Source organism: Pocillopora verrucosa, chromosome 6, assembly GCF_036669915.1.
Source record: "Pocillopora verrucosa isolate sample1 chromosome 6, ASM3666991v2, whole genome shotgun sequence".
NCBI classification, from domain to species: Eukaryota; Metazoa; Cnidaria; class Anthozoa; order Scleractinia; family Pocilloporidae; genus Pocillopora; species Pocillopora verrucosa.
The window spans coordinates 1,069,115-1,090,731 of NC_089317.1; the positions used below are offsets into that span (position 1 = coordinate 1,069,115).

General features: G+C 39.4%; 3 protein-coding genes across 3 annotated transcripts; 2 read left to right on the plus strand and 1 right to left on the minus strand.

Moving 5' to 3' along the window:
* Positions 1-907: 907 nt before the first annotated feature.
* Positions 908-2,271, minus strand: LOC131769762 (trace amine-associated receptor 9-like). The gene has a single exon (XM_059085476.2). The coding sequence runs from the start codon at positions 2,190-2,192 to the stop codon at positions 1,263-1,265; it is 930 nt and encodes a 309-aa protein (XP_058941459.2). The 5' UTR covers positions 2,193-2,271; the 3' UTR covers positions 908-1,262.
* A 3,454-nt stretch (positions 2,272-5,725) lies between these two features.
* Positions 5,726-6,954, plus strand: LOC131769363 (histamine H2 receptor-like). The gene has a single exon (XM_059085090.2). The coding sequence runs from the start codon at positions 5,785-5,787 to the stop codon at positions 6,772-6,774; it is 990 nt and encodes a 329-aa protein (XP_058941073.2). The 5' UTR covers positions 5,726-5,784; the 3' UTR covers positions 6,775-6,954.
* A 3,687-nt stretch (positions 6,955-10,641) lies between these two features.
* Positions 10,642-19,936, plus strand: LOC131769374 (early endosome antigen 1-like). The gene is made up of 2 exons (XM_059085100.2): positions 10,642-10,740; positions 13,169-19,936. Exons 1-2 carry the CDS (start codon positions 10,642-10,644, stop codon positions 19,934-19,936), a joined length of 6,867 nt encoding a protein of 2,288 aa, XP_058941083.2.
* The last annotated feature ends 1,681 nt before the right edge of the window (positions 19,937-21,617 follow it).

Genomic DNA, 21,617 nt, shown 5'->3' on the forward strand with positions numbered 1-21,617 from the left:
AAATTTACCTCATATTTACTTAGGGCAGTAAAAAAAAAATAACCTTGTAAGACCGCTTTCGGCTATTTTCATGTTTTAACTCAAGTTAAAACATTTGCATTTAAAATAATCAGAGGATTATTTACTAATTTTTTTACAGTCTTGGTGCAGGGGTCATCGATAAATTAAGCAATATCATAGAAATGTTTAGAGTACATTTTGGCCTTTTGTCGTTTACTGCAAAGAATTAATCTTAAATCCGCCAATAGTCACTAACCTCAAGAGAGGCAATTGAAATTGTTTTCGATCTGAAATTGAAATCACGTTTTATTCATGCGTACAAGTTTTTTTTTTCCATCGGATCTAACATGTTCACTTCACCATTCTGTTCATTAACTACTACACATTTCGCAAGCTTCTCATTTATTGCATCTACGCTACGGTCAACCAATCAAAATTGGTTTCCCAAGTAAACTTTCGTGTTAACTGCCGATTCCAATTAACATGAATTGACCTTCACCTCGGCCTTAAAATGTCTCCGTTCAAGGTAAAGTGCGCTTAATCAAAAGATAAAAATTAAACAGAAAGTTGGTTAATTTCATCCGGATATTTGGTACTTACTCTCAATGCCCTAAAATTCAGTCTCGCAGAGGAAGCATTTAACCGACAATTTAGATGTGATCTCCAGGAGAGACGTAGTTGTGGTAATTAAGAAGGCGTGCGGTGTTTAGTAAGATTTTTCGAGAGCAGAACTTGACAACCCTTAAATATAAACATACTGTGTGTTTGCTCTCTTTTAAGTATTTTAGTCAGAGAAATCGCACGATAAAAATTTTGAACAGATGAAAATCAGGTTTAGATGTTTAAAAGATGAAATTTTGATCTGCCAGATTATAATGAAAGATGAGTCAGCAGCTTGCGATGTTAGGAATAAAACTCTTCAATAAAATTGTGGTCGTATGGTTCGTGTTATTGTGTTTCAGATTCAGAAATTTAAGGAACGGCCGCATTATAGTTGGGACAGCGGAACCTTCAACCCGTATGATAAAGAATTGGGCTCCGGTTCTTCGTTTAAACCATAAACAGGCACTACTAGTGAAACGTCCCAACTGAGAAATATGACAAGGAAAGATTTTTGCGAGCATGTTTTGACACCTCAGAAATCTTGATCGCTCGTTCTCACACAACCAGCTCGGTTCTGGCACATGACCTTTGAGTAAGGATTTGGTTAATACGCTTTAGTTCCGCAGTACTTGGTGAGTTTGCTTTTCTTTTCACTGAAGTTATTTTATACACAGTGTGCGTTTGAAGGTGGCTCTGAACTCCCTAATTCTCATTGCGTAGATCCACGGATCCATTGCCGAACTTGTAAGAGACAGCGTAGCGGCCCACATCCATGCTCGGTTGTAATGTCTGCGACGACACAAGTCGCTGGTGACAATCTGCAGAACACTGACCACACTCACTGGCATAGAGAGAGAGACAGCCACCAGAACAACTATTCCTACTGTCCAGGCGTTTTTCTTAGCTTTTTTGGGCTCAATTCGAGGGGTTATTTCTGCGCCATTCTCGGTGCTTTCAGCGTCTCGCGAAATTACGGAGACACTGTTCTCTGCAATGGCAATTCTTCGCGATTGATCGCGCGCAGCTATGAAAATTTTCCCATAGGAGTAAAATATGATCGCCATGGGGACAAGTCCTGTTAATACTCCACAGATAATCCACAGTTTTGGCAAGTCTTGGGAATCCAGTGCAAAGGAAAAGGCATTGAGTGTGAAGCCGAAAACCCAAGTGATTATCGCAACGATTACAGTGCGCTTTACGGTTACAAAGCTGTAATAGCGCAAAGGAAAGATAACAGCAGTGTAGCGCTCTAGGCTCATAGTGCACAAAGTGTGCATGATGATCATCGAACTGGACATTGCAAAAAAGCTTTCCAGCTGCAGAAGATGCTTCTCTCTGTACTGCCAAGGGACAACGTTAGTTAACAAGATGTACAACGGATTCACTGTCAAGCCCACGAACAGATCGATGGCTGATAATGAAGCAATGAGGTAATAACACGGTTGGTGAAGGGAGCGGTTCTTGAAGAAAGTTACAAGCACCATTAGATTTCCACTGATGGCCGCTAATCCGGATACTGCGTTCAAAATTCCCAGGATTATAGCTGAGGCAGTAGATATATCTCCTGAACAATGCGGTTGATCTCCCATGATGTGAGATCTTTGTATCAAACTGATCAGTTCCAAAACTGACAGAGAAATGTGTTGGAAATCTTCATTTCTCAACCATAACGCGAAAACCAACACAAAACAATCACGTTGAAATGAATTGCCTTTGATTATAACGTGCGAATTAAAAGTGCACTAGATTTGAAACAAAAACTTTGTTGATTCCCGAGCTTATTTATACACTTATAAACGAGACAGCGCAGGTGTCTATAATATTTGAGCGAACCAATGTGTATTTTAATCAGCGGTGATATAGATTCGTGAAGATCGCCGGGTTGGCAAATCCATCAATAACATTACCTTTTTGTTTAACCTCCTATATGGAAACACTTAATTAACAAGCTTGAAAGCAGTCACCTTCAGTGTTTTATTACAGTTCTTCAATGACCCTTTTCTTTTTTCACAGAAAAAAAAAATGGGAGCACGTGCAAAGCATTTTTATAGCTAGCTTGGATGTAAAAGTTTAAATTCAGTTCTCCAGTAAATTTTTGGGCTGAGAAGTATGATAATATGTTAATATCAGCGTGGGTTAAGCAACTTCAGTAAGATCTGCAAGAGAGAGTGATGTGATCCCTGCATTGACAAACTTGTCATTTCAAAAAATATGAGAAATGCAATATGGATTAACTTGACCCTATCGCCTTTCAGTGAATTATGGTGTTTGTTAAATTGGGGTTCTATCGGCGTCTTCTAACCTGATGTGATATTATAAACCATCATTCCAGAAACAGGCAATAAATTTTGAGTAGTTTCAGATTCTGATCACTAATTTAAGGGCTCTATAACGCAATGATGCCGAATCTTGAGTAATTAAAGCTAGCTTTGTATGCAAGTTAAGTGCTAGAACAGAAAGATTATGGATTCAAGCAGAATCAACAGTAAAACTGATGTAGAAAGGATATTTTTAAATCCGCGCAATAATCCTTACGCTTTTGTGCTTATTAAAAGATATATTTTATTTCTTGATTACATGCATGTCAGTTTGAAACAAATCGGACATGAGAGGTTGACCGTTTATCAAACTCCTCTCCCTCAAAGGTTCGATTTTTATGGCATCTAGGATTTTAGAAAAAAAGGAGCTATGGTGTTTTCGAAATAACCAAGCCAAAAAAAAAAAAATATCATGTTTGGGGATGAAGCTGATGGCCATTGCATGTACACTTACGATGACTGGAATAAATAGAAAGGAAACCGAATTCAATACATGTATTTTGCGCACCATTTGGCAAAGGCGATGTGATAATAACTTAGATTGAATTTCAATCAATTTTTGCAGAAAAATAATCTAGACTTGAAAAGAGTTTATTACGGAAATAAATATGACATTTTCGGACCTTCATACTGAATAACCTTGCATCATATGTGATTTTTTCTTTTGAAAATTTATTTAAGCTCTTTATTTTTTGTCAACAACTGATAGGTAACCGCCAAGGACTGATTCTGAACTACGTCACATGCTCATGTACGGCGTCACATTCACATTATTTTTTTTTTTCGAGAAGAAAAAAACTTAAGGATACATATCAACAAACTTGAAATACTTTTGATTTTTATTCTTACCATAGGTCTCCATATTTACTCATTGGCGCATATGAGGAAAAAAAACCGGTGAGCGGCAGCGGTGTAGTTCAACTTTGTATGATAAAGTTGGATGAAAAGTGGCAAAAGAGATGAGGGGGGAGGGACTATGGTTGATTATCCCCCCCCCTGCTCTCCCGCTCCCCTTAAGCTGGCCAAATATCGGCTTCGCTTCATATGACAATTCACACGACACAGAAAATAAACGAGATTAGAATTGTATCACGTAGCTTTTGACAAGTTTTCCCGAGTGACATTAACAGTTCTGCACGGTAAGAGACTGGGCCACTTTGAAATACAGCTTATCGAGCAAACATTTATGGAAATTTTAAACTAAATCAATCGGAGTAACAGGGTGAAAAAAAGGTTTTCTTTTGTTTTAAGTTTGCATTCAGTAAACACATTCGAGAGCTTGAAATTTCACCACAATATTGATACAATATATTTAAGATGCTGAGATTAGTTAGCCGACTCGAACATACTGTTCAAGCTGTCCCATATATATATATTGTTCTCCGTCACGTTCTGTTCCTTAAAAAAGTGTTGTTCGAAAAAGAAAATTTCCGAGGGAGTTCGAATTCAGGAAAAGTCTGGCTGCAAGCGGTTGTTTCCTGATTGTTTACCGAACCCTGACGTTTTTCCCCGTAGATTTTACAAACGTGCAATATCGTTCCAAATTAGTGACAGTCCTTCAAAACAATTCCGCAAAGAATAGACATAAAACGAACAACAATTACAATGAGGTTTTGCACAATCATTTACTTCCGAACGCAAGCAGTTTCCAACAAAGGCCACTTCACCTACTCAGTGCCGGGTGATTCATTGTATCAAACTTTGCTGGCGAGTAACTGTAAAAAAACGTTTTAAATTGATCTTCGTTGCTTGGTTGCAAGCTGCATAAAGTTACCCTGCTTTCTTTTTCATGCAACGTCCAAGTCTTAACGTTTTTGAAGAATACGCTTTTGATGATAGAAAACTTACAGAAACTAAATTAAAAGCAACGCCTGCGGAAGAAAAGTTCGTTTAGAGTACCAATTATTTTTACTAGTTTAATTGCTTGAATAGTAAACAATTTTTCCATAAAAGAAAAGCTGTCACCGTTGGCTGATCGAAATCGAGATTTCTAGGTATTTTTTATATCAAGTTTGTTCAAGCTCAAAAAAAAAAATTATTAACTACATTAAGAAATACGATTTTAGCTTGAATAGCTTCCTTGTGTAGCTAGGAGGTAAATTAAAAACAGGACAGTTCACGAGATTAAAGAAGGAATATCAACCTTAAGGTTTTATCTGCTGCACGTAGTTGTCTTACGTAAAAGCTCCATACGGTTAGATCCCCTGTCATTGTCGACAGATGATCAAATACGTTTTTACTTGGCTGGTGAAATTAAATAAAACCTTAAACAAATTTTTGGGCAATCTTTATTAAAATTGCATGTTGTGCTGATGTTGAGGCGAACTTCACCAGGAATCAGTTCATTGTCACGAAGAACAGCAATAAGTTTCTGAGAATGACAATCATCTTGATTGGCATGAAGAGAACAAAACTTCCCCTCGGGTAACCTTTTGGAACCTTTTGGAACGTTATTTTAGTCCAACGATATTGAACTTATGAACTGCTAAAGTTGCATCGTAACGTGTCGCAGTTCACTATTTCAGTAATGGCTTGGCACCGTGTTCAGTGATAGCGTGCTGGCAAATTGATCATTGAAGCGTCTATGTTGAGGTTTTCAATTAATGCTAATCGTTAAGACAAGTTGCTTGTGGCAACCAATGAAAACGCTTTTTCGAGCCATATGCGCGTGAAGTGAATGACAAATTGCATAAAAAGTAATGAATACCATTTTAGCTGGATTTAACTAAGAAGTCAGCTAGTGTATACCTCTTAACAAGAGGATCACCTGCACTGAATTTTCTAAAGAAACCACACTCAGCCAGATTAAGGGAACTTAACGAAATTTTTCAACTATATTTGCGCATCGAAAACCTATAGCATCATGTCCGAAGAATGCCTTGGGGAGCTACATCACATTTCCTCAATATTTCTTGCTGTTCTTCACGCCATATCTGGTTTCCTCTCCACTGCTGGAAATTTTGTAGTTCTTCTTGCAATCTACCAAACGCCTTCATTGCACTCAGTGTCAAATTATTACATCGCATCTTTGGCTGTTGGAGATTTTCTGGTTGGCGCGTTGTTAAGTCCTCTTTGGGTGACTAAAAGCGTCCTTAACGTTTGGCAAAACGAGCATCCTCTCACAGTAGCAGCAGAGCTGATGTCAGTACAAACATTAATAACTACAACTTTTAACCTTGCTGCCGTGAGTTTAGATCGGTACTTGGCCATAATAAATCCAATGTATTATGTTCGTGTGGTGACATTGTTTCGCTGCGTGTTTTCAATCGCTGTGATATGGTTGTTTTCCATAGCGTTTTCGTGTCTTCGTTTAGTGATCACAGACCCATTGGACCTGCCAAAATTGTGGATAGCTGTGGCTGTCATTGGATACACTCTACCATTTGTGGTCATCAGTTACAGTTACTATCACATCTACAAAACAGCGCGGCGTCAGTCAAGGAGAATAGAGGCTGAAGCCAGGGCCGTATCTACTGTAGCCGCTGAAGCAGGTTCGTCTGATTCGGTCGCCTCCGAGACGAAGCGCAACCGAAAAGCGGCGAACACAGTCGGTGTAATAATCGGGATTTACCTACTTTTGGCTTTTCCAAGCATGATTGTAAGCGGTATTCAACTCGTAACAACAAATGGCTGCCTTAAGATTCGAATTATTCGGGTTTGGTTCTGGGGAGCGCTATGCTCTTTCAGCAGCTCTGCGGTAAACCCGTGGATATATGCGGCACGAAATCGCGATTACAGACGAGCATTCAAACGCATTTTCAAATGTTGGTTTGCCAAAAAAACACGCGAAAGAACTATTGCTTCCACCCGTGCTAAAGTCGTAGATTCAATAAGAGAGCAAAGTTCGATGTGAAACTAAACTTAATAGATTATATTGTAATCTTACCAGTAAATATCAGACCTATCGAGTCAGGCAGTTGAAAAACTGTGAAGTCGAAAAAATCATTCTAGTTTTGTTGCAATTTTCAGAATAACTTTTAACAAAAATACTTAATGAAATATTTATAATTCAATTCTATGTTCCTATTTTATTTCGGACCTTTTTGCAACATTTTTGTTAACCGATGAAAATGAAATTTTGAATAAAGTTTCTGTGCTACTCGCATAATTAAAAGGTGTCATAGGAGCGTTTTAAGCGTTTCGTGCAGTTTTGCTTACTTTGTTAGAGTTAAACTTATAAACGTGATCCAGCTTTTTACGTTCTCATCAGTAGACACTTTGGAATATTTTAATCGCGGCACCGAGAAATTTGCTTTTATCACTAAATTATTTTTCCGGATGTGGCATTCATCACTTCAACATATTTTTATGCATTACCTTCAGTTTCGTGATCATTTATAACTTTTCCGAGACAAGGTAGCTCACACAAGCGAGTAAATTAGACACGTTCTTAAAAACACGAAATGGGCTCGTAAAAATTAGACGCGAACTTTTGACTAAAATATTGCTAACTCCATTTCTGTGCAGATTTAAATGTAAGCGAAGCATATCAGCTTCGGTAGGTGGCAATTTTCATTTTATCAACAAAGTACTGACAACTCCTCGATTGCGAAGACTTCCACTCGAGTCATTAGTCAGAGCGCTGTTTATCTTAAAGATCTCTGCCTCTTGTAATGTATTCTTTCACATCTTTGACCAGGCAGCTTTTTTTAATGAGCGACAAAATGTGGAGGAAAAAAATAAACAATGTATATTGACAGATGTCTTCAAAAATTTATACGAAACTGTGTTTATGCCAGGAGCTCACTAGGTTGCGCTGAAACCGTGAAAAAGTAATTAAGGATTGTTGAGTCCTATTCCTAACCCAGGATGTGTTTAAAGAAGTTCCTGTTTCTCACATTCACTTTTCTATGTAACAGTTCCTCTCGCAAACGTGTCCAGATCCTTTTAACTTTTCAGCATATTAACAAAGAGAAAAAAAAAATTCAATCAATGCCAGACTTGGACTGCTAAGATTAAGTTTACCACGTCTAAGGGCCAAAGGATATAGATAAAACATGATTAAATCATGTAAAGAGTTTTCTACGTTCAATTTCGCACAAATCGTGGAAATAATTTCGTCAGCGCACTGCTGTTCGATACCACCCTCGAGCTGAAATAATTAACTTGAGAAAACTAGAAATGTAATATTAGGAATGAATTTCAATAGAGTCCCAATATCCCATTTTCGTTTTTAATTTTAACGAAAAAAAGAGTCTTTTCGTTCATTTTATTGATGTCTTTTTAATATAGTATGAGCTGATCTTCACAAATATCTCGTAATAATTGTTAAAAAACCAATGATTTTCTTGTTGGCTTTTTGTCTTTCAGTTTTCCGTAAAAACCCTGTAATAAGAAACTGTTATTTGTTTTAATTAAAATGGAAAAAAAATTAAAAGGACTGAAACTGTTTGGATAATAAACGGATTTTTTGTTCAACCAAAGGAAAAAAAAAATGTTTTCATGGCAAACCGGTCGAACGAACCGCGTGATTTGGAAATATTTATTGAAAAAAAAATTATTTTGTACTATCATTACCATTCTCTTTGTTTTTTAAAGGCGTGTTTTTAATAAAATCCAGTAATGACGCTGCAGAAACGGATAACTTTAAAAATAAGTGAGGAGAAAGTCGTATTCCTCGTTTGAAGAAGAGTGGGTTTATAATAATTTGTTTTAACACTCACAAACGTGGATTTGTGTCGCACAATTTAAAAACCCGTCAAACTGGTTCTATCACTGGGCTGTTTAAACAGATTTCATTACTGACTCATTAAACACTGTCTCCTTTTTTTCCCCTTTTTTTCCCATCGGTGGAGTAACTTGTAATCTAACAGAATAGTAATGACAGAGTTAATATTGGTAATAGGACCGAGTGGAGTCCAATTCGGTCTGTTATCATACGAGTGATAAACAAAATCGGACGACCGCGAAGCGGGAGTCCGATTTGTCAATCATGAGTCTGATAACAGACAGAATTGAATGACATGAAGTCCTGTTACCAATTAATCATAACCATTTCAATTTCCGTAAAGAAAAACAAAAAAATTTAGGTCAAACATCTCTGATAGAGAAGATGTCTAGAGTACAAAATTCCTCCATTTTGGAAATTCCCCAAGTGGTTGTTGCTATGGTTTTTGCGATCAATTCTGTGATTGGGTTTTACTGAGTGGACTTAGTATGATTGGCTGCTTCAACTGTCCGATTACAGGTGTCTGATTACAGCCAACCGTCCGAATACACTGTCCGATTACAACTGTATATAATGAGTAGTGAAAAATAATGCAGCTAATGCACCAATCACATTTGAGGAAATTGTAATAGTTGTGATTAAAGAGGTCAGCATTAAGCCTATCCTTATATAATGAAAAAACCAGCTGACCGTTGTCTGTGTAATTATTTGAGGAAAAATTGGTTTGAAATCGGCTCACATCAAGAAAATAGAATGTTCACTTTGATCGCCTCAGAAACTTCATGAATACTGTTAATTTGTATTGTTATCTAACCTCATCCGTATGGGCCGCAGTTACTGAGTTTTCCGATACTTATTCAATTTTTGACTAGTTCTGAAATTAAGCTTTCACTTATTGGGAAACTTGCGTGTAAAATTTACAAACAAAGATTGACAAGTTCGAGGTTTCCCAGCTCAGGGTCACGTAAGTTACCGATTGGAAATTTATTTGTATCATGGTAGAGAGAATCACGGATCTGTGCAGCACAATATCTCATTAATTAAATTTTATTAGACAACAACCGTTCATCAGCGTTTACGTCAGAAATGGTATAAATGTCTTAACACGAAATTAAACGCAGCATGAATCAAATAAAGTTTATGTATTTCTCCTAAAATCACGACGACCGCGGTTATAGCTGCATTACCTTTTCGCGCTAGATTTTGAAGAAAGAAACCTTCAATTATAGCGCTTTGCTTTTGATAACGTGCATTCAAAGTTCAAATTCAGCTTTTCATATACTTACACCTTTAGAGTACATTACAATATCAAAAGAAATGTTTGAAATTACGTGTATAATTGGTCTCTTGCTGTACCACAATCAACATGGTGTAATCACTCGCTGCTTGCACAAAACGCAGTCAAAATGAAACGCAAATAATCATTATCTTTGTTACGCGTCCAAAATTCTGCCTGCTCTTCTAAGTCCTGATTATTTCAGCTAAAAAACTGGAGTAAAAACAAGATCATTTAAATTCCCAGGTCAAAATCACAATCATTCTTTCTTTTGTATTCTTCACAATAGACTGTACTTTAGCCAGAAAACCGCATTTTTATGGACAAAATGCTCATTGTGCTTTGTAAGCGCCCGCGTGACAAAGGACGCGAAACCTCAACCGCAAAACAAGGGCGTATGTTACTGCAGTAAACATTGCAGGCTGCTCAAAGAGATCACCCTTAATTTCGTTTGACCGTTTTCTGGGCAACTTCACTTTTGTGCTGCGCCACCGTGGGAAGAGACTTGCTCAAGCAGTCTTTCCTAGTATATAATAAGACTCTAGGGAACATACCAGTGGGAATAAACTTTGTTATTCCACGGATTAGTCAGCCAATAGTGCTAGAGAGTGATTGTTCCAAATAGAACTCAGTGATCTTTTAAAGTTCGCGTCCCTTTAATACTATTTTAGTCCTGCTACCTTCACGGTTAGGGGACTATTTTCTCTGTCTGAACGCTTTGCCCAGTCTTTGCTTCTTGCTGCTCTTATCTGCTTTGAGCTGATCGCGTCGCTAAAATGACCAGTCTTCAAGAAGTTACAGGAATCAATTTTGAGATCGTCCTCGAGAAGTTTCAACAGGACTTCAAGGAGATTGTGATAAATCAGAAAAATGAGGTTAGAAATGTTCCACGTCCGATTTCGAAATATTTCCGTAGATTTAATCTCTTGCTGCGGCATAAGAGCTTGGATTATCCAAAATCTTGATTTTCTGTCATGTGTAAAGAAGTACGGCATTATCTTTTGCACAGAAATCGGGGTCAAATGCTGCACGAGTGGCGAAGGGCAAATAATGTTAGGCAATGTTGACTCTCAGGATAAGAATTGCTTATTAAATGTCCATTTTGTTTCGAAACTCAGCAGCTCAGATATGGAGCAATTTTTAATTGTCTCTCAAGACAGAATGATCGTCTTTTGGCGTGGAAATTAGACTTATTAATCTTGTTCTCGAAATGCCAAGAACCAAGTTTCTTCAGTGGGTGTAGTTGAGTTTGCTTACTACGAACAATTTCATCTGCCATTTTTACACAATAGTATTCCGCTCTATTTGAGGAATAGTTTCTCGTTGCTGATTCTTCCTATAATGGAAAAAACTTTGCTGATGTTTAAACAGTGTACCTTTGTTAAAGAACCATGATTTTGTACAAATTAGCAATCTTTGATATGTTGCTCGGATTTGTTCAGCCTTTCTTGTGCAATATTCAAAAGTTTCAGAAACTTAAGTTTGTCCGGCCAGAGCGTTGCTTGTGAATTCAAAGATGAGTGCGCTTGAAATATCGAGAAACAAGACTGTCAATGCTTATCGTTTCTTTAAAACAATTATCAAGAGTTCGTTACTTAATTTTTGTTTTTAAATGCAAATAATTGGGTTCGTGTGTTTGTTTGGAAGTTGCTCCCTCAGAGTCCTGATAAGGGGACAAAGTTCTAGCTTTTGCAACGTTGCTTGAACGAACTTTGAATAACATTGTTTTTAGTCTAAGAAGTCTACGTGTTTCAATAACCGATGCATATTTACGGGGGCACCAAAATTACATCCTAAATGTAGGTTGAGTTTGATGCAAAATATGCGAAATCTAGCTTAAAAGTGTTAAAATAAATCGAATACGCTGGCGCTGTCGTGGATGTTTGACAAATAAGTTAAAGGAGGTCCCCAGTAAACATCCTTCAAATTGACTTTCAATTTGTCGGTTAGTCTCTCACAAATCACTCATTGATGAATTGTTTTATCCAAAGGAATGAGCGATATGAGCCTCTACCTCCAAACAAACTCATTTCGATTTTTTGTGGCAATGGAGAGGCAGAACTTTCCTTACTGCAACCAAGTTACACCATTCGCATACGGATATTTGAATCCTGGTAAACCTAGGCAAGATTGACTCTCTTATATAACTCCTGTACAAAACCATCGAAGAATGAAACAAAAAAGGTACAATTATGTACTCCAGGAAGATTTGCATACCAATTCCAATCGAGTGAATTGACTGAGTCATTATAGTTCTTTCTGTGATCACCTCGTATTTGAGAAATTTACTATGGAAGCGTCATCCTGGAAATCTAAAATTACCCAATTTCAGTTTTTTTTCCCGATGAAATCTTTCAAACCTTTAAAAACGTTTTCCAAAAGGGGTTGTTGGCGTCTTTTGTTGTTGCTACTGATTTAAATTGCGCGCATATAATTACACCAATCACACCACTAGCGAACAGCAAATTAGAAGCGGGAGAGAGAAACGTGCTGCAAAAACGGATGACATGTAGAAATTTAGATAATGTGAGTAACGAATTTTTCGGGAGAGAAAGCAGAAGCTAAGGAAAAGGATAATTTGGTGGAATAGTTTAGTATAAATTTAGTTTTAATTTTTTCTGAACGTCTCTTTTGTGTTGGGTAACAAAGGCTTTAAATTTGATATTGGATGCAAATAAATTTTATCCAACCACAGAGCAAAAGCTAAGATTTTATATAACCATGCCGCCATATTAAATACAAGGAATGTATAATTATTAGCTTAATCATTACTGAATTTAAATGAAGAATTCCTCTTTATCATTATGCTTGCAGAACAACATCTTTCGGAAATATCTATCTGCCTTTTAGGTTTTTAGGCTCAAATAAAGCACAGAATGGTTAGAATAGCAAAAAATTTTCACAAGAGGCAAAGAGATGGACAGTTTGGTACACCTCTCGTTCAAACAAACAATTGTTTTAAAATCCATCAGAAAGAAAATCGATGAACATAGACTTTTATGTCGGAGTTAATTTCCGAGGCAACGATATATGATAACAAATTCTGTTACATTTTTAGGATTTATATCTGTTTTGGAAAATCTTCCATAATTTTGTGTTCATACAAGCATCCAAAACCGGTCTATTCTGTCACTATGTAGCTTTTCAGCTCAGGTCACCTGATTAGAACTGTTGAAGTGAAAAAGCTTCAATCTGTCTTCGATAGTTTCTCAGAGCGTAGTGAGTTTAAATTCAGATTTAAATACGGTTTAACTTTATTTTAGGAATTGAAAACTGACACATTTCATTTGTTTTATTTCCAAGGAATATTTGTCTACGTTGGAGAAAAATGACATCATTCAGGAATTCGTTTCTCTTAATGAAAAAATCAACCAATTGAACGAAAGCTTTAACTGTGTTCATCTGGAAAAAGGTAAGATAGATGAAGCTTTTGCAAGTTTAAGACACAACCACGAAAGCCCAGGATTTAATGGCGATAGATTTGACAACCTTGATTTGGCCACCCAGAGGATCTCAGAACTTCAAGAGGAGGTTAAACGATTGAAAGCCGAAGATAAAGGAACATCTCTCAGTCAGTTTTCCTCAATGGAGACTGCTCTCAAGCGAAGCCAAGAAAGAGAAAACGAGTTGCAACACGAAGTGGTGAATGCCGAGAAGAAGATCTCCAGCTTAGAATACCAATTGAAGACAACAAAAGAAAAGTTGGATACCGCTGAACTGTCCATCAGGGAAACTGAGAAACAGGTTCTTACCCTGAAGGAGGAGCTCTTGTTGTTCACGAAGAAAGAAGCAGAGATGGCGGGAAACAACAAGCAAAGTGAACTCCTGCAAAAGGAAGTCAGAGATCTCAAGGCGAGTATCAGCGTATATCGTCAAGAGATTTCAGAGAAGGATGCTGATATCAAGAGACTTCAAGCAACCACAGCAGACAAGCAAGCCATCATGGAGGGGTACGTTGCCGAGATTACCAGGATGAAAGATGCAGCAAAAACTGCTTCCTCACCAAGCCGAGAGTACGAGTCCTTTAAGCTTAAATTTGATGACGTTTGCAAAGAAAGGGATTCCCTGCAGCGTGAAGTTGCCCGGTTGGTTGCGAAAAAACAGAATGAAGTCTCCATTCAGCTGGAAAGTCAGACTGTGGGCTACCGCAAGCAACTCCGTGACAACGAACTAACAATTGAACGCCTGCGCAGTGAGAGCCTAAACTTAAAGTCTGAGAACGAGGCGCTGAGGGAAAGGGCTGTATCATCAGTTTCTCAGGTTGCAGGGAGGGAATATGACTCACTTCAACGACGTTACGACAGCCTTTGGTCAGAGAAAGAGGTCCTACGAAAGGAATTGGACGAGATTAAGACCAGGGATCGCAGTTCTTTCGTCAGCATGGAAAACTACCGACAAGAAATCAGGGAGAAAGAGATCGCCGTAGACAGGCTCCGTTCCGAGAACATCACTTTACAGGCCCAAATCGAGGCTCTGAAGAGGGAGGCAGCTGACATCAGCAGCAGCTCTTCATACACCATGAGGGTGCAGTCTAGTTCGGTTCAGCTGGATAGCAATGAAGAATTCTACCGACAGGAGATCAGAGATAGAGATTCTGTGATTGATCGTCTGAAGTCTGACACAATGACCCTCCAAACTGAAATTGATGGGCTCAAGCGGGACATGAGCGCTTGTTTCAGTAGGACCGAGTTCGAAGCTTTGAAAATGAAGCATGATGGGATAGTGAGAGAAAGAGATAGTCTCCGTGAGCAGCTGATGGAGGCCAGATCAACCAGCGAAAGGGACGTGTCCATTCACTTTGAAAGCCGGCTGGAAGGCTACCAGCAGGATGTGAGAGAGAGGGAGGCCTTGATTGACAGGCTACGCTCAGAGGATCTAGTGACCAAGAGCGAGTTAGAAATGCTCAAGAGAGAGGTTAGTGGAAAGTCCTCTGTATCTGATGGATACCTGGGTGAAATTGAACGCCTCCGCCAAGATATCGTGACCCTGAAGACCAGCAGTAGCGACTACGAGGCTCTAAAGAGAACCTATGACGAGGTTTGTAAGGAGAGGGACTTTGTTCGAAATCAGCTGATGGAGTATAAATCTCAAAGTGAAAACGAGATCACTACTCATCTGGAAAGCTATATGGAAGCTTACAAACAGGATGTCAGAGAGAAAGAGGTTGCCATCGACAGGATGCGTTCTGAGAATACAACCCTAAGGGCCGAGTTGGAAGGACTGAAGAGAGAAATGTCAACCTTTTACAAGAGGAGTGAGTACGAGTCGTTAAAGTTGCAATTCGATGAGATGTGGAAAGAAAGGGATGCCCTACGCGAAGAGCTGATAGTTTTCAAGTCCAAGGCTGAGCGCGATGTCTTGATCCAGGTGGAAAACAAGACTGTCATATTCCAGAGAGAGATCAGAGAGAAGGAGATGGAATGTGCTAAGCTTCGATCTGAAATGATGTCAATCCAGATGAATTTGGATGTGTTTAAGCGAGAAGTGGAGAGCAAACAGCACTTGATCGATGGTTACCTGGCAGAAATTGAACGATATAAAGGCGACATTATTACAATCAAGTCCACCACAGTCTCGAGCTCGGAATACGATTCGTTGAGGAGGATGTACGATGACATACTGAAAGAAAGAGATGCCCTGCGACTGGAGTTCATTGAATTCAAATCAAACAGCGAGCGAGAAATGTCTCTAAAGGTGGATAATCAGATTAAGATATACCGAGATGAGATCAGAGAGAAAGAAATCATGATCAGTAGCTTCCGTTCTGAAAGTATGAAGTTCCAATCAGAGCTTGAGACGTACAAGAGGGAGGCAGACAGTAAACAGTTCATGATAGAAGGATACTTGACAGAGATTGATCGTCTGAAGACCGAGATCAGTGCGATGAACAAGCGAATTATAGAATTCGAGTCCATAAAGCGATCTTACGAAGATGTCTGCAGAGAGCGAGATTACATCCAGAGGCAGTTCGAAGATTTCAAGTCTAGGAACGAGCAAGATAAGGCCCTTCAAATTCAGATCCAAACTGATGGTTTTCGGCAAGAAATTAAAGAGAAGGAGATGGCCATAGAGAGATTCTCGGCGCAGAACAAACTTCTCATAGGGGAAGTCGACGGATTGAAGAGGGAACGCACTACTCTGTTTAGCAAGACAGAGTATGATTCTTTAAGGCAACAATATGAAGAAATGTGGAAGGAAAGAGATATTCTGCGTGGACAGATTTCCGAGATAAAGTCTAAGTGCGAAAGAGATCTTATCGTCCAAGTAGAAAGCCGCACCGAAACTTACCGAACTGAAATACGTGAGAAAGAAACAATTATCAGTCGCCTGCAGTCTGAAAGCCTCAAGTACCAAACCGAAAATGATGGCTTGAAGAGGCAGCTGGGCAATCAAGAGGCTTATTTGGTGGAAATTGATCGCTTAAAGATGGAAGTGAATACGTTGAGGTTTCCAGACATTCGTGGCAGCGCAGAGTACATCTCCCTACAGCGATCATACGAAGAGATCTGTAAGGAAAGAGATGGACTTCGGGGCCAAGTGGTGGACATCAGAATAAAGGGAGAACAAGAACTTGAAGGCCAAGTAAAAATCTATCGTGAAGAAATCAGAGAGAAAGAGATTGCAATTGACAGACTTCGATCCGAGTGCATGGCATTCAAGGCGGAGATTGAGGGTTTGAAGAGAAGCCTTGGCAATCAAGAGGCCTATCTAGTAGAAATTGAAAGCTTGAAGAAAGAAGTGAACACTTTGAGGTTTCCAGACATTCGTGGCAGCGCAGAGTACATCTCCCTACAGCGATCATACGAAGAGATCTGTAAGGAAAGAGATGGGCTTCGAGGCCAAGTAGTGGACATCAGAGTAAAGGGAGAACAAGAGCTTGAAGGCCAGGTTAAAATCTATCGCGAAGAAATCAGAGAGAAAGAAATTGTAATAGACAGACTTCGATCTGAGTGTATGGCATTCAAAGCGGAAATTGAGGGTTTGAAGAGAAGCCTTGGCAATCAAGAGGCTTATTTGGTTGAAATTGAAAGCTTGAAGAAAGAAGTGAACACATTGCGATTCCCAGACATCCGTGGTAGTGCAGAGTACATCTCGTTACAGAGATCATATGAAGAGGTGTGCAAAGAGAGAGATGGAATACGAGGCCAAGTGATAGACATCAGGATGAAAGGAGAACAGGAACTTGAAAGCCAAATGAAGATCTACCGCGAAGAAATAAGAGAGAAAGAGGTAATGATTGAAAAATTACGTGTAGAGAACATGTCATTCAGAGCCGAAGTCGAAGGATTGAAGAGAGACCTCGGCAGCCAAGAGGCTTACCTAGTGGAAATTGATCGCCTGAAGAAAGAGGTGAACACACTACGTTTTCCTGACATTCGTGGTAGTGCAGAGTACATTTCGTTGCAGAAAACATACGAGGAAGTCTGCAAAGAGCGTGATGGACTAAGAAGTCAGGTTATCGACATAAGGTTGAAAGGAGAGCAAGACCTCGACAACCAAGTGAAGATATATCGTGAGGAGATCAGGGAGAAAGAAATCGCGATGGAAAAAATACGCGTTGAAAGCTATTCATTCAAGGCCGAAATTGATGGACTAAAGAGAGATCTCGGTAACCAAGAAGCGTACTTGGCTGAGATCGAGCGCCTGAAGAAGGAGGTCAATATCTTGCGATTCCCAGACATCCGTGGAAGCGCAGAATACATTTCTCTACAGAAGTCGTACGAAGAGGTTTGTCAGGAGCGTGACGGTTTGAGAGGTCAAGTTATAGACATAAGGATGAAGGGAGAGCAGGAATTTGAAGAAAAAGTGAAGATCTACCGCGAGGAAATCAGAGAAAAAGAGGTAGCATTTGAAAAAATCCGCATGGAGAACATAACATTCAAGGCCGAAATTGAAGGATTGAGAAGAGATCTCGGAAACCAAGAGGCTTACTTGATTGAGATTGATCGCCTAAAGAAGGAAGTCAATACCTTACGATTTCCAGATATCCGTGGTAGTGCAGAGTACATCTCCTTGCAGAAGTCGTATGAAGAGGTTTGCAAGGAGCGTGATGGATTGAGGGGTCAAATTATAGACATAAGGATGAAGGGAGAGCAGGAATTTGAAGGAAAAGTGAAGATCTATCGAGAGGAAATCAGAGAAAAAGAAGTGGCATTTGAAAAAATCCGAATGGAGAACTTGACATTCAAGGCCGAAATTGATGGACTTAAGAGAGATCTCGGTAACCAAGAAGCGTACTTGACTGAGATCGAGCGCCTGAAGAAGGAGGTCAATATCTTGCGATTCCCAGATATCCGCGGCAGTGCAGAGTATATATCCTTGCAGAAGACGTACGAGGAAGTTTGCAGAGAGCGTGATGCACTTAGAGGACAAGTGATTGATATAAAGATGAAGGGAGAACAGGAAATTGACAACCACGTAAAGATCTACCGAGAAGAGATAAGAGAGAAAGAAGTAGCAATGGAGAAAATACGTGTAGAGAGCTACTCATTCAAGAGCGAAATTGAAAGTTTGAAGAGAGATCTTGGAAATCAAGAAGCCTATCTGATTGAAATAGATCGTTTGAAGAAAGAAGTGAACACACTGAGGTTTCCCGACATCCGCGGTAGCGCAGAGTACATCTCTTTGCAACGAACATACGAAGAAGTTTGTAAAGAGCGTGATGGCCTTAGAGGACAAGTAATTGATATAAAGATAAAGGGAGAACAAGACATTGAAAGTCAAGTGAAGATCTACCGTGAGGAAATTAAAGAGAAGGAGGTAGCCATGAACAACTTCCGTTCAGAGGTTATGACACTGAGAGCAGAAATTGAAGGATTAAAGAGGGAGCTGGCCACCACGAAGCAGCGAAGCGAGATGGAAGTGGAACGTGTGAGGAAGGAATCGATGGTAATTAGCCCCTCCGTCCTTCGTAGTAGCGCCGAGTTTGTGTCTCTGCAACATTCATTCGACGCTGCTTGCCAAGAGAGAGACAGTCTTCGCCAGCAGATTATTGAGCTCAGGTCAAAGAACGAGCGAGAAGTGGCAATCCATATCGACAATCAAGTACGAGTGTACCGAGACGAGATTAAGGAGAAAGAGGCTGCATTGGGGCTATTGCGTTCTGAGGCAATCTCCATGCGCTCTGAAATTGAGTCGCTCAAACGTGAGCTGCGCATCGCAAAGGATACTCCAGTTCAAAATCCGAAGGTTGAACAAGAGCTGTTTAACTTGAAAGCAAAATATTCAAAGCTTCAAGAAGAGTATGACATATTGGTGCTTGCAAAGAGCAAACTGGAAGAGGAGATGGTGATCAAGATCAACAGTGGAATGGCCGACAAGCAAGAATACATCTACAAGCTTGAGAAGGACAACAGGGAGTTGAAGTCTTCCAATGAGTATTACGAGAAGACCGTGGAAGAGAAGAATGCTGCTATCAGTGATATGCGCCTGAAGATTGCAAGCTTGCAGAAGAAGATCGAAAACTTAAAAAAAGACGTATTTGTCGCCGATGAAGCCTATGAAAAAGCAGAGCTCCGACTGAAGGAAGTTTTGAAGTCAGAGTACAAGCCAGTGACGACCTACGAGGTGCGTCGCTACAGAACTACTTCAACAGCCGACTCCCCGACTTTCAGCAGTTCAACGTCAACTTACACGGTAAAGAAGACGTCCACTGATACTAATGGTCTAGAATTCAGTGCCACCTCTACGCCAATGAAATCCGCCGTAGAGGGAGAACGCAGCGAAGTTATTCGCAAGAGTGCTGTCGTCTCATCAGCTCCGCTTGACAGTGACCTGGCAAGGGCTGAAGGAAACTTTAACAACAGTGAGGATGTCGCCGCAACCTCAAAGACGATTCTGATCACAAATGTCGCCGACGGAGATTCTGCTGAGGCTGGAAGTGCCGGGTCTGCCAAACCGACCGTATACCGTTCTTCGTACTCCAGTCAACCATCCGTGTACAGAACCAGCGGTACCACTTACCGCACAGGGCGTACCTCTGTCACAGGAGGGTCGGGCTATAGCCGTACATCGTACCCTACCGGACGTAAGTACTCTGGCCGTTACTCCGTAACAAGGAAGTTTTACTAAAGAACAGGAACAATCTGAGGACTTACCTTTGCTGAGAGAAAATGTCAACATATATAAAACACGCATTTCATTCGAGTTGAAAACAGTAGATTTTTAGTTTTTAGTTAGTAACTTTAATTATGTCGTTCCAAGCAGCCTAGGTTGCTTTTTTGCAGACGAAACAACAGCTTAATCGTGACCAATCGCTTTAGTAGCCTGAGAGCTTTAAGAACCAACTGAAAAGTTGTTTGCAACGGGAGATCGTTTGCAGGGTTTTGAAGACTTATTTTGCCGGTTTTTTTCTTGTGTTCTAAATATTTATAACACTAACTTTACTAGTTTATTTACAGTACAAAGAAGGCCTTTCGCTTTTGTTACCATTAATGAAGCTCTCAATTTTGATTTTGAACTTCGCTTATTTTTTTCCTTGTTTATTTGTGCGAACTGAGGTTTGCTTTTTATCGAGTCTTTTCTCAAATTCTGAGTGATGAGTGGTAGTGAGGTAGTCCAGATTGAAGAAAGAAAAAAAATACTTTCGCATGAATTCACAGGTGTGCATCTTTTTTTGTGATTGCTTGAACAAATTTGGATTTTACTACTTAAACCTAAACCTACCATATTTATTCATATTTTTAGTTTTGAGTGAATCGTCGCGCTGTTTTTTCTTGGATCTTACTCCAATTTTGAAAGCGTTTTATTCGTTGTTAAAAACAAAAAAAAATAAACAAACATCGTATTACAGCGTTTCGATCACTGTTTCATTTCATGTAATCATTTTCTTCGTTTTGACTTTCCATTTGCAGTGAAGTTCAACAAAACAAAACAAGCTCCTTCCTAGGTTATTTAACATTGACACATAGTAGTTTTTCTGTATTGAAAGTGTAGCTTTCTAGTTTCATTTCGCACACACTTCATTTTTATTTTCATGTCCTTATGGCATTACACCATATGATACGTTTTCGATGAGCGGAACACACACACTCAAAAATCCATATAATTTCAGGGGTGCAGTTGACTTACAACTCAAATTCTCCAAGCAATTTTACCAAATGTGCGGTGAATTAAAAAGTTGTCTTTACCTCCATGATATATGGAGATAACCCAACCTACAGCGATACATGTTCGACCACAAAGGTTGTATGTAATTTTTAACCATATGGGAACCTCATGGTACCGTCATACGTTTGATTCAAACTTCGGTTTTTCCCATTTTTAGCGTTGTAATAAATTTGGGCTTACATCAATTGCAACTTTGTATGAAGTGCTTCATTTTTGAAATGTTTTTGGAAGGGTAACAAAGCTTACTGATCTATGTTTTAGGAAAGTTTGGCCCTTAGTCTTAAGCTCTGTCTATGAAATTGTTTCCCCTTACACCATTATAAATATTCGGGTGCAGGGAGGGGGGGAGTGGCAGGCGTAGGGGACTACTCTTTTGCTGAACGTTTTTCCCTTTTCTTTCGCTTCTAAGAAAAGCTTTCTTTACTTTTTCTGGCTGATTACCAGAGTGGGTTTCTGACATGACTGATTTTAAATGGAAACAGCTCGCACAAACATATCGGGTACTTTCAAGAGAGTGTCATCTAAAAATACCAAACCCAAAGTTGAAGAGTTATATCGTATCACAAGTCAAGTTTTAGTGGCAGGTTAAGTTCGAGTCCACTCAATTTTTTTTCCTCATGTCAAACAATATCGTTGGAAAAAG

Bases quoted from the DNA above. Each gene is read 5' to 3' on its own strand.
- LOC131769762 (XM_059085476.2), bottom strand. From the start codon at position 2,192: ATGGGAGATCAACCGCATTGTTCAGGAGATATATCTACTGCCTCAGCT.
- LOC131769363 (XM_059085090.2), top strand. From the start codon at position 5,785: ATGTCCGAAGAATGCCTTGGGGAGCTACATCACATTTCCTCAATATTT.
- LOC131769374 (XM_059085100.2), top strand. From the start codon at position 10,642: ATGACCAGTCTTCAAGAAGTTACAGGAATCAATTTTGAGATCGTCCTC. The intron at 10,741-13,168 runs GTTAGAAATGTT...TTTATTTCCAAG, and splicing joins TGATAAATCAGAAAAATGAG to GAATATTTGTCTACGTTGGA.